Genomic DNA, 13,292 nt, shown 5'->3' with positions numbered 1-13,292 from the left:
TATTTTATTACAAAGCTTTGTTAAATTCTCAATTCTAATTGGTCATATAGGGCATTGTACGGCCTGTTTTTTGTTACGTTGGTGTTTTGTTCTGCATTGTGCTCCCCAATGAGCTCATAAATGGGATTCACTCTCAACCATCGGGGTAATCATCCAGCTACATGCACTTTTGCAGGTTTGAGTTTTAGGACTTGTTGCTATAGCAACTGTTCCAGATACATTTTAAACCAGCTTCGAACCATAAAATCAAGACTTGTGTCAAATCATCAACATACTCTGGATAGTTAGTTATCCACATACAAAGACCAAACCAAAACACATGATCTAACATCCAACTAGTTACACTATCTTGAACCTTTTACTCTGCCTTAACCATGACTCATCTGTTACGTCATCCTGACGATTCATTTGAGCTTGTTAGGAGTGCTACACAATGCAGGAGAAAGCATTACCTGCACTGCTGACTTGAGGGCAAAACAAGGAATAAAGAACATTACACATCCTGGCTGGCCACGCACACAGAATAGCATCTGCAGACTATTCCAGGAATGTCCTTGAGCTGGTAGGGATAAATTAGGACATCAGGGCCTTGGACCATGTGGGCCTCGGCCTCGGCTGACCACCAAGATCACCATGTTGAAATGTACGTGTAAGTGAATCGGATTGTATAATGTTAAATAAATAGAGTGTTGAGTGTACACATTGAAGACATTTTACAAACTAACCTTTTAAATAAGAACTTAAAGAATGTGAATACTTCTAGATCAAAGGCTTTAGCTTAATCCTTGTTTGAATTATAAGTATTTTTTGCTACACCAGGAACATGGCAAACTATTTTGGACACTGATAAACATTGCTTGAAGGGGAACAGTTGATAGAAATGTATATGTGATGGGTGTAATGCTAAACAGCGATAGAACTGCAGTGTACACCTGGTACTAGAGCAGGTAGTCTATTTGGTGCCATGCATGGATAATTGTTCAAACTATAAGTTATATGGCTCTGTAGCAGCTTCTGTTTAATAACGTTATGGAGCTTTATTTCAGAGCTGAAGTGTTTCTCATCAGGAGGTATCCATATTGTGGTCCCTGCTGACTGAGAACAGATGAAGAGGTGAACGGGGGCACAGTTTGTATGTCTCTGGACTGCTACTGCCCTCCTATGGAACCTTTCTGAATAACAACCATTTGCTAAAACATTTCTCTCGGGTCAGACCAGTGACGGACTGGTTTTAAAGAACAGCCCTATTTTGGGCTACGACATGATAGCTCCATTAAAGGCACAAATTCAGCACAAATACAAAGGCTTGAGGTTAAAGTGCAGATGAATGGCCTCTGGGTAGCGTGTCAATGACCTAACTTGGAAGTTAGCAACTCTGGCTTCTGAGTTGAGTTAATCTTTCCACTCAGCAAGTCACTTTAAAGAGAACTGTGTGAAACCAGTTATACAAAATGTAATCATGTCAATTTATGTGTGCAGCCCACCATTTTAATTGTTTTCACAAAAGCCATAACACACTGAATACATTTAACATTCAACAAAATGAAATAAATTGAATTGAATAAATAAAGTGGTCATGTGTGACTTCCTCAGTAGTGCTATACTTGCGCAGCTTCCTTCTTTTATGAGCAGTGGTCATGTTCATTCATATCAAACTGATCAAGAGTAACAAATGTAAAGCTACAAATTTGGAAAATGTGATATGTGGCCCCAAACAATTGGGATTTAATTTGTCTGTCTGTCACCACTTCTTTAGGCGTTATGCCAGAACTGTACCAGACCACTAAAACTTTGTCTGAAAGGTTAACATGCAGTTGGAATGATTTAGACAATGAACTTACTGAAAGTAATGAAAAAAACACATTTCATTTCGATCACCAAAAATAACACATTACTATTAGTGAAAATGTGTTAAATGAATAAAAAATGATATTTGTATTGTCTGTACTGCTATTGCCATCTTGTGGAAGCTCTTGTCATGACATCCCTTGATCGTCTTAAGAACAAGGCAAGTCAATTGTATTTTTATAGCCCAATACAGTTATGGAAAGTAACTAAGTAACTTAAGTACAAATCTGAGCTACCTGTACTTTACTTTAAAGGTGCAATATGTAATACTGACAGCTCTTTTTATTTCTATCTTTATTTTTAATTTAATACATACTGTGTACATTTACTTATACTTATATTGTTTATACCTATACTTATATTGTTTAATATTCCATTTAGAGAATGTGTGACGTACACCAACAAATTCCATGTATGTGTTAAAAAACTTACTTGGCAATAAAACCCTTTCTGATTCTGATTCTAGTGTTCCAGTGTTGTGTGTGTAGTGATTTCTAACAGGGTGTAAATTGTAATTTCCCCACTGGGGATCAATAAACAGTATAAATTAATTACAAATTATAAAATAGTTACTGCAGTACAAATTCAAAATACTGGAGAGAGTAGTCTCCCCCGCCCCCTCCTCCCCAGATCCGAAATTCTCGTTGATTGCCAGGCTGAGACCGCAGCATCAACAACAATGTTGCTAGACGCTTGTCTCACATAGCCAGACATTACTTCACAAAACAGCGGAGTAGCTAACGTTAGACACTGGCTATATTGACAGTCATAAAAGCCAATGTTTACGCAGAGCTCTGTACCCAACTGACAGACACACTTTTTGGGCTTAGAATTATGGTTGGAACCGCTAAAAACACAAGAACCTCGCTGCCCTCTCCACCCGACAGACAGACACAATTCCTCAGCTTAGAATTACGGTAAGAACCGCTAAAAATAACACAACCTTGCCGTCCTCTCCACCCAATTTAACACACTTTTTGGGCTTAGAATTATGGTAACAATCGCTTCTTGATTTACAGCCCCCCTCTCTTAGCTTAAAACAACTCACCGTTGTTGGCTAGGGCCGCTGAACAGACTACACGTTGTAAACAGCTGTGGCTCGCTTGCCTGGTCCTCCAGTAACGTTAGCAGTTAACAGGGTAAGCATGGCAGCGTTAGCCAGGACCAGTCGGGATCACTTTACTGGCTGTGTTTCAATTGTTTTTGCAAGTGACCAATTTGGGTACTCTAGCCATATAATTCAATGTGAGTACACGAATGTTGAAATGACATAAAATGCCGTCCCTTGGAGCTGTGATAAATAAGCCTGAAGCTAATGCTTAGCTACCTGTTCAGGAGGAAATTAGCCAACTCAGCGTCCTTTTGGGCTCTAAGCTGTCTCCGTCTTTCACATACATCTCCAATATTTACCCGGGGTTTTGTTACATCTCTGGTCACGCAATTGTTAGAAATATGGAGTTTTTTTTTTTTTAGGTCGGGTAGAATCTATCTCCGTTGATCCTGTTTATTTGTTTGTAGCTGTAGCGGGCTGGGTTTTTCGTTTTTACAGGTATATCTCTATCAAACTGGGCAGTTGATAACAACACACAAGCCAAAACACAAACAGAATTTCTGTCACGGAACGGAAATTTCAAAAGGAGAAAATACTGGCATTAGCATTGTTGTCACGCACTGGGGTCATTTTTGGATTTATTACAGTAAATATATTACATGTTGGACCTTTAATGTGAACAATAAGCCGGCCATGTTTTTTTCTCTCTGCTTGGACACCACTGTCAAAGTCACTGAAGACATCTAAGAATTCATTCAGTCTATGGTAGATTAATTTGTAAAACAATAAAGCTGTACCCAAAACTACAGTTCAATCATTCCACAACCACAAACCAATGATTACCAGAACCATTCCGGAGGCATGAACACACACAATGCAGCCTACAATTTAGGACTGCAGTCTGGAAACATCAACAAAACAGCAGCCTACAATGTGAGAAGAGCAGGAGAGGTGGTAAAAACAGACTACGGGAAGAAAGTGGAACTAGAATTCCAGGAGGGCAGCCCCCGGAAGGATGTGGATGTGGCAAGGTCCAAGTCCAACTATGACAGATAACAAGTCCAACCCCCTCTTACTTATCAAGTGCTGCTGTATCTACAGCAAGTGAGCTAAATACATTTTCTGCTCGCTTTGAGGCCATAAACAAAAACAGCTGGAGCAGAGGTTAATGGATGTGTGGGTGCACCTCTCACACCTATCTCCCTTTCTATGCAAGACGTCAGGAGTAATAATAATAATACATAAGTTTTATATAGCGCTTTACATGGAACTCAAAGACGCTTTACAAACAAAAGAAAGAAACCAACAAACAAGATGAGTGATTATTGTAAATTATGGATAGGCCAATTGAAACAAATGAGTTTTGAGCAGTTTTTTATAGGTGTTCAGTGAGTCCGAGTTTCTGATGTGGATGGGGAGTGAGTTCCAGAGAGTGGGGGCAGCTATTGCAAAGGCTCGGTCCCCCAAAGTTCGGTGGGTTGATTTGGTGATAGGTTTGAGGAGGTTTAAGTCAGCTGAGCGAAGGCATCTGGAGGGGCGATGGTGCTGTAAGAGGTCTGTGAGGTATGGAGGGGCCAGATTATTGAGAGCTTTGTAGGTGATGAGTAGAACTTTGTAATGGATGCGCTGTTATACAGGGAGCCAGTGAAGCTGTTGAAGGACAGGGGTGATATGTTGTCTTGAACCGGTGTGGTTGAGGAGGAGCAGAGTTTTGAACGTATTGCAGTTTTTGTAAAACAGATGAAGGGAGACCATATAGGAGGCTATTGCTGTAGTCAAGTCTTGATGTAATGAATGCATGGATGAGAGTTTCAGCAGCAGATGTCGAGAGGGTGGGGCGAAGACGAGCAATGTTACGTAGGTGGAAAAAGGCAGTTTTGGTGATATGACGGATATGGGGCTTAAAAGTGAGTGTGGGGTCAATAATGAAACCAAGATTTCGGATCTGGAGTGAGGTGTTGACTGTATGTCCAGCGATGGAGAGAGCGAAATCTTGGGAGGGGGCGAGTAGTGATTTTGGACCAATGATGATGATTTCAGATTTGTTGTATTTGAGTTTAAGGAAGTTGGCAGTCATCCAGGTTTTTATTGCAGAGAGGCATTTTGTGATGGTTGATACTGTGGCAGGAGTGATGGATCTAGTGCTGAGGTATAGTTGTGTGTTGTCTGCGTAACTGTGGAATTTGAGTCCGTGATTTTGAATAAGTCCAAGGGGAAGCATATACAGGATAAACAGAAGGGGACCTAGCACTGAACCTTGAGGGACTCCGTGATTGACCGGTATGGTATGGGACGTACAGTTGTTGATGGATATGAATTGAGATCTGTACTTACTTTGTACTTTCAAACGTGAACACCAAGAAAGCAGCGGGACCTGATGGCGTCAGTGGGCGGGTCCTCAAACTGTGTGCTAACCAGCTAGCGCTGTGTGTTGAAAATGATATTCAGCCTGTTGCTGGCTCAGTCTGCATCTGATCCTAGCTCATATCCAGCTACTGCACTAACATCAGTATTTTGTAAAATTATGGAAAGAATGATAACACATAGACTAGTTTACTTTTTAGAAAGTAAAGGACTTTTTTGCTGACTTTCAAAATGGTTTTAGAAATGGATTATCAAAAATACAGTCAGTAGCTGTTTTAGATCAAGTTATAAAGATGGCATTTATCAACAAAGAAAGTGGTAAATGTATTTTTGTTTTTGAGAGAGCTTATGATTGTTTGTGTAAGGAGGGACTAATAAATAAAATGTACGATCTAGTTAGAGACAGAATGTTTAACTGGATTAAAGATTTATTATTGAACAGAACAATATGTACTTACACGTGGTTGGACATTGTTAAAAAAAACAACATCAAAATAGAAAATGGTACCCCACAAGGAAGTGTCATAAGTCCAGTCTTATTTAATTATATAAATTACATATTTTGTAATATTGGAAGAGGCAATCTTTATTTGCAGATGTTGGAGCCATTTGTAAACGAGTTAGAAATACATACAGAGTTTATTTTTAAAACAAATTCAAAAGGCTTTAGTTTATGTAGAGGACTGGACAAATAAATAGTGCTTTAAAGTTTCAGCTGCAAAGTCTAAATTGAAAATAAGATTTTTGGTTACAGACGAAAGTGACCTGACTTACAAATGTATGGATCCCCTTTGAGAGTGAAATAATTCAAATTTTTTGGTTTTGGTTTGATGAACTTATGACTTGGGTCTTGGGAAAATGCCAAAATGTGATAAAGTGCTAAATATTAAGTGAAGTCTGGCTGGATGGGACTGTGAATGTGCAGTATTGGGTAAAATTAAGTGGTTCTAACTTAGCACTCCCAGCTAGGTGTTTCCGCAAGTGTCATGGGATTGCAGCAAAGAAACAACCACTATTTTTACTGTATAAATCAGTGTACCAGGGAATTGAGACTGGAGCAAGAAAGCACAGCAAACTATTCCTTACTGGTTAACACAATAACTGGACATTGATTTTACTTACATGCAAGAAAAGAATAACCGTGGCTTCAAAATTGGAATATTATCTGAATAATGTTATTGGATCATCAGTGCTGTAGTCAAGACCACCTTTGTCGAGTTCAAGTGTTGTCCACGAGGCCAGATGAAAACCCAAAAACAAAGAAATAGCAGAATCCATGTCATTCCTTGTTTACAACATATATAACGTTATAAGTATTACCAGGATAACTATATAATCACTTAGATAGATGTGTTTTGAAAAGCAAACTATATCATTGCTTAGAGTGTGTGTGTGGGAAACCCAAAAAAATAACATATTTTTGCAATATTTTGCTTATATATTAATCAGTTTTTTGCTTATACTGATCTGTTTTTGCATTTTATGACAGAAAGGGCTTTTATTGAGAAACTGTGAAGAGTGTAGGAAAGCACCTGGACAGATAAGAAGAGCACAGGCAGAAGCTGCGGCCTTGACGGGTGCATGCAACTGTGTGTGTGTGCATCTTGAAGGCACATGTGTGGCTGTACACAGCACACGAGCTGTAGAGTTCATGAAGTTCATTAGGCTACTGTACGTTGTTTGTGAAGTGTTTCCTACATTACCTTACAAGGATAAGGAAGTACATGAAGTACGTCCCTTTGGATAACTTTGGGAGGAGTAAAATGTTTTTGGTGTATAAATATGAGTGTTTTTGCCGAGTAGCAGGCTTCCTTCGGGCTCTTTTACCCGAGCGCTTTACGTGGCATCAGGATGCCATGAAGCCTTCTCCATCTACCCTTGCACTTTCTGTTGCATTGGGAAAGATTGATTATGCCTCTCTTAGCTGTAGAGGGGTTCCCTTGCGCTCGCTGGGTGCAAGGAAGGAAAAGAAAAAATACTATCTCTGAGAAGCGGCTTCGAATACCTCTGTTAAACAATTGGTTAAACAGAGGCCAAAAAGTGCTCTTCTCTCTTAGTTTGCCCGGACTCCTTTTGTTGCTGGGGAAAGATTTATTTGCCCTCTTTGACACCGGAGAGAAGATTGCCTGCTCTCATATGAGTGTGGGAGAGATAGGAGGAAAAGAGAAGCGGCTTTAATTACCTCTGTTAGAGCGGAGGCTTTATCTTTATTTTTATTTTTAGTTCTATTTTGTAGAGGACCACTTGCTTTTAATTTCTGCTTTTGTCACAAAATAATAAAAACTACCTGAGTCCGACTTTGGACTAGGGGACCCAACTTTTGCCAGTTCTTTATTTTCTCTGGGATCGTCTTGCCCGCTGTGAAGCGGGGAGGGTTTCCCACCTTACGGGGGGTTAGTGACTCCTCTTTAACCGCCCGTGGAGAGTTGCGTCTGAGTCTAAAGAGGTTTGAGTCCAAGTCAAGACCAAGACAGAAAAAAAATCCTCTTCATGTCAACTTACCTGTTGATAATTCATGTGATGAGAAAGACATTCTATTTTACCATGATTATGTAGAAAGACTACACACTTTAATGTCTCATGGATGACGTCTCGCTGAAGCTACGATGTGTGTGTGTATCATACCGGGGATGTAACGTTACTCTAATGAGCAGAGGATCTTGCTTGTTCTTTTGCTTATCTGCTAAAAACACTTCACAGCCATTAATAAAGTCAAACCTCTTTCCGAAACATGGTTTATTGGAGTTTCTGTTCACTATCTGTCTAGCCTTGCTCAGACACACAATCGCGAGGACAGAATAGATTGCAAAGCAAAATCAAGCTGAAAGAAAGAGAGACATATAAACATATCATTTGGAAGAGTGGAACTCAACAAATCAAACAGGGTATTATAAGGGAGTGGCAGAGTATATGGTAGTGCCCTTTATATAGAGAGTGTGGCCAACTCAAATCATGGTTGCCATATTGGAGACCAACGTCAGATGACTCTACAGTGTAACCCTATGAGGCGAATATGCTATCTTGAAATAAATCTCTTATTTTCACCATAAACAGGTATATACATGTTATTATCAATGTTTATCAATATGTAAAAGGCCCTTACGGAAATATTTCAGTGTATATTTACCTTCTATATCGTAAATGGGCCTCTAAAAAATGCCCATTGTAGTGAGTGACCAGTCTCTGAGCAGAATTTACCTTTCTAGTGTCCACTAGCATACGTACAGGCTAACTATAACCAGTTAGCTTTGTGTATAACGTAACAAAAACCCACCCATCTCGTAGGAGCGAAGCTTAATATTTCATTCAATAAAATTATGGTACAAAAGGAGCACTAACGCCACAGGTCTTATGTTGACAACATGGACGCAGATATAGGAAACTCCAAAGGCAGTGTAATATTTACCTAGCAGGCTAGGCTAACGCTGTTGCGCTAAAGTTAGCAAACATCGGCATAGCTGTCTAAACTTGTGAAAAGCTGAACAACATCTCCATCCAACCTGTGTTTCACTTTCCCTCCAATATTATTATGAACATAATAAAGACACCTGGACTTGGTCGAGACTAAAAGCCATATGACAATGGCAAGATCACAAGCATTTAGATACATGGAGTGCTAGCGAAAAAGCTAACGCTAGCATAAGGCATGGCTAACTTCAAACTTAATTCATTTCTAAAGCTCTTAGAACTTTTTTGACAATGGTACACATTAACAATGGTATTACTATATTTGTCCTGTAATTTCTTATCATATCGAAGAGAGAAATTGACATTTACCTCACACAATAATGAACAGCTCCCATACTTTTCGCCTTTTTGGTTCACAGGGGGACTTGTGAAATATTTTGCCGCTGCCCTGTCTTTCATTGCTGCCAAACTGCAACAGTTAGGCATTTTTTCAGTGATTTATGTCATTTTTTAAATAATTTATTACATTTTTCGAATATTCCCTGCACTATGTCAATGGGAATCAGATGAATGTTGGCATCCAACATGGAGTCCATGAAACACGTGACCACCTCGGAACCAATTGCATAAAGGGATAGCTCAGAACATTTGAATCCCTAATTGGCCACACTCTCTATATAAAGGGCACTAGTATATGGGAAAATGAGACCAAAGAGAGACACTATTATTCTCTGCAACCACAGGTTAAAAAATTCTGTTCTGAGATTCTGTTAAAACGCATAGGCTCGGCCACTTTGGACTGAATCAGTCCTTATACATCATAGGAAAACATCCTAATGGGCTTTGTGAGCGGGGGAGTTCCAAAACCAGCATGTTTTAGTAGAATGTAACAAATATAGGCTAATATAGAAAGGAACATTTTCTATAAGAGATTGTCAGACTTATATTAGGAGTTCTGTCATTTTAATTTAATCTTTATTGTGCCAAAAGACAAGTATCACTTGATCATTAGCCTACATGACACAGGGTTAAAGAACATGTAGGTTAAAGTGACTTCCCGAGGAGGGCAGTGATACGCGTAGTATCGTCTAAACCGCCACCATTTCACACGAAGAAGCAGAAGCGAAGCTGCTTTTTCTGTCCCGGGGGCATATTTACGAATCCTACTATGGCCACGCCAAGACCCGCCCTTCAACAGCATTCACACTCTACTATTGGCCAGGCGTCCATGCTGCAAGGTAACGTAACCCGATTTGTACATTTCCTATCCACTGACCAATCGGCTATCCTAACCTTAACCACTAGAGGTCAATGCCTAACCTCAACCAATCGAGCTGCTTCTTATGGCGTGACCATAGTAGGATACATAAATACATCTCCCGGGTCTACATAAACAACGGTCGAGCCTCCCCCGGAAAGTAGCCCGAACACAGCCAGACAGACGCGCCGCAACGCCGCTAAACAGACACCACGGTACGTTCAGCGGCTCCACGAGCTTTAATGTTGCTTTTATCAACTTGAACCTGATACCATACGTTTGATTGGAGCAGAGTGTGTGTGTGTGTGTCGTAACCTGTGGATGTGGTGAGCAAAGGTTAAAGCTGATAACGTTAACTTCCAGTGGGAGCAAGCAGAGACAGACGGGCTGTTGAACTCACTCGCTCAGTAGGACCTCTGTCTTGGTAAGTTAGACGCTCATTTCGATTAAACAGACGCATTATTAAGCTGAGTCCTAAAAAGTCGTTGTGTTTAGTGTATCGCTCAGCATGATAACGTTAACCGGTAAATGAATTGATGACTTGCTTTTAAAGTAAAATTTCTTAACCAGGTTAATCTGGGCTATTAGAACATAGGCTAATGTTATTTTTTTTTAACCCATTACCCCTAACGTTATTCACAGAAACCTGTTTTAGTGGACAGAACTGTGCTTTTCCCACACAGTTTGGGTTGTAGTCTTACTAGTGCAGTGCCCGTTCAAACGTGTGTTCCGAACCGTTAAGACTGGGTTGTTTGCTTGGTCTCTGTGATATAACGTAAGGGCGCTTTCACATCTATAGTTCGGTGCGATTCGGGGTGAAGTTGTTAATTGTTGCATTTTTCATTTGGTTCGGTTTGCTTTCACACTGCACGTTGTCAAACGCACCAAACATTGTAAACAGACTTCACGGCTGCACCGTGGTAAAGTTGGTTTTATATTGGACGTTGGATATTCGACACATTCGAAAAATCTCTTCTATGCAGCTTGACCTTTTTAACCGATTTATGTCAAACCACTTTTGGTGAACTCAGCTAACTCCCCTACACCTTGCACAAAGCTTCTTTTACCAAAAAAACATCTTTTGATTTTATAAATATTTTTTAATGTAAAACAAATGCTATAAATCTATTATGCAGCTTGCCCTTTTGACCTATTAATGTCAAACCACTTTTGGTGAACTCCGCTAACTCCCTACACCTTGCACAATGCTTCTTTTTTCACAAAAAACATCCTTTTGATTTTATAAATATATTTTAATGTAAAAAAAAAAAAATGCTATAAATCTATTATGCAGCTTGTCCTTTTGACCTATTCATGTCAAACCAATTTTGGTGAACTCCTCTAACTCTCCTACACTTTGCACAAAGCTTCTTTTTGCAAAAAAAAAAACATCCTTTGATTTTATAAATTTATTTTAATGTAAAAAATATAAATAAATAACATCTATTAATGGGGGATTTTTATTTCATAATGTCACATTATTTATTTCAAGGGACTTTTTAGTTTCTTTGGGGTGAATTAAGGGCGATTGGGACAGTTTAACTGTATAGGGTTTAATTTTTTCCCCTGATAAGTGATTTTTCAGTATTACAGAAATGTATCATTTGTAGGGCAAATTCTTTAAATCTATGGCAAGAAAACCTACACAAGGCAGAAATTCAAAAACTGTCCCAATCACCCCCTTATTACTTGCGTTCACTGTGTATTTTTCTTTCTGTGTCCTCTTTTCTTTTCCGTCCTTCCTTCCTAGATCCATCATGAATTTCTTCCTGGAAACGATCAAAGTCCTCCTGCTGTCCATCTGGTACAATGTGGAATCTTTCATCCACATCTTTGTGCCCACGAAGAAGAAGAACATCGCTGGTGAGGTGGTGCTGATCACGGGGTCAGGTAGCGGGATCGGCCGCCTCATGGCTCAGGAGTTTGCGGCTCGTGGCACTGTGCTGGTGTTGTGGGATATTAACCAGGACGGGATGAAGGAAACTGCTAGACTGGCTAAGCAGAGCGGAGCCAGCAGAGTCCACTACTATCTGTGTGACTGCAGCGACAAGAACGAGGTTTACAGAGTGGCTGACCAGGTAAGGTTCCTCGAAAATCTGAACAACCTGGCACCCATGACACCATTTACAACTCTATCTTTTCTCCAAGTACCATGCACAGCTTGCTGTACTTGGCTAGCCTCCGTGGTTTATTGCAACCCGTTGTTGTTGTGCCAAAAAGTCATTTTGGCCATCATTTGGTATAGGTTAGAATAACATTGTACTTGTGCCAAGTCTGATAAATCTACTTCATTATTTAGTATTTATATATAAATACATTTTTGGTAAAACCGCTCTGCGCTGGCTGTGCCGTTGTTTTCCTATGGGGAGAGCGGTAGAGACAACTAGGAGGAAGCGCCACCCTCGGTGTGGGGCAGAGCTTGAAATTGCCGCCGAGCGCTGCCCAGACGGTTCCAATTATTTCAGCTTTGACCTCGTTGTCGCTGACGTAGCCAGAAAGATGACGTGTACTGCGCTTTGCCGAAGCGCCGGCACTAGGCTGTGCGAGCTACCTGGCGGTTTTACTTCTGATCATGTGTAGGCGGCTTACTGCTCAGGAAACGGCAGCAATAAATGCAGGTCATATTCAGTGTTTGGAACTATTGCTTAACCCACGACTGTTGTGTAAACAGACACTTTATAGCCATCAGCACTCTGTTACATGGCCCAGGCTCGTCACAACACATAGGTGAGTTGGCAACTTAGAATTATGCAAAATAAAAGATCTTTTAATGATTCATTCATCAAACACAGGAATATAAAACAGTGCAGTGTGTCAGTACCTGGCTGCAATTCTATCTGCTAAAGAGTGTGGTGATTAGGAATTTTCAAAGTTGGAAACTTTCCATGGGAGTAAACGGGAATTAATGGAAATAAACTGAATATTTTTAATACTACTTGTTATAATACTGTTTGTCTATAACAGGGAACTTAAATGTACTTGAAAAAAAAAAACAGCTTGCAGCATAATCTTCGTTAAAACAATCTGATTTAATGCAACTTCAGTTGACCCATATAACCATAGTAAATCAAAGGCAGCATGCTAGCTACCTTCATATGTTAAGCTAAAGGTCAATGCTTTGGGCTACTACTTAGCCTACTGCAGGGCTATTGAGGCCACACCCACTGCACAGATCATTTCCAGAGTCTAACGTCCTACAGCAGATTGAAGCTGATTGAAGACAGCATTTGAGCCCATGGACTACGTCCCATCCACATTTCCATTCATTTCCATGAAAGTTTCCAAATTGGAATGTTTCCAAAATTCCCCAGCTAAACTTTCCATGGAAAGTTTACGGAAATTTACCAGAAGATTTTCGCCCCT

At 40.0% G+C, this 13,292-nt stretch overlaps 1 protein-coding gene across 5 annotated transcripts in view; it reads left to right on the top strand.

Annotated features, from left to right (window-relative positions):
* The first annotated feature begins 10,028 nt into the window (after positions 1-10,028).
* LOC120568640 (epidermal retinol dehydrogenase 2-like) overlaps positions 10,029-13,292 on the top strand; it is a 42,276-nt gene continuing 39,012 nt past the window's right edge. For 2 of the 5 annotated variants that reach the window (XM_039816284.1, XM_039816285.1), the window contains exons 1-3: positions 10,030-10,144; positions 10,293-10,353; positions 11,680-12,007. In XM_039816284.1, the coding sequence (XP_039672218.1) occupies positions 11,687-12,007 (321 nt within the window). In that variant the 5' untranslated portion in view covers positions 10,030-10,144; positions 10,293-10,353; positions 11,680-11,686. The other 3 variants (XM_039816281.1, XM_039816283.1, XM_039816282.1) reach the window with 3 other exon arrangements.

The sequence above is a fragment of the Perca fluviatilis genome, chromosome 11, assembly GCF_010015445.1.
Source record: "Perca fluviatilis chromosome 11, GENO_Pfluv_1.0, whole genome shotgun sequence".
NCBI classification, from domain to species: domain Eukaryota; kingdom Metazoa; phylum Chordata; class Actinopteri; order Perciformes; family Percidae; genus Perca; species Perca fluviatilis.
The sequence above is the reverse complement of the archived record's forward strand: the minus strand, read 5'-3'. Positions and strand labels throughout refer to the sequence as shown.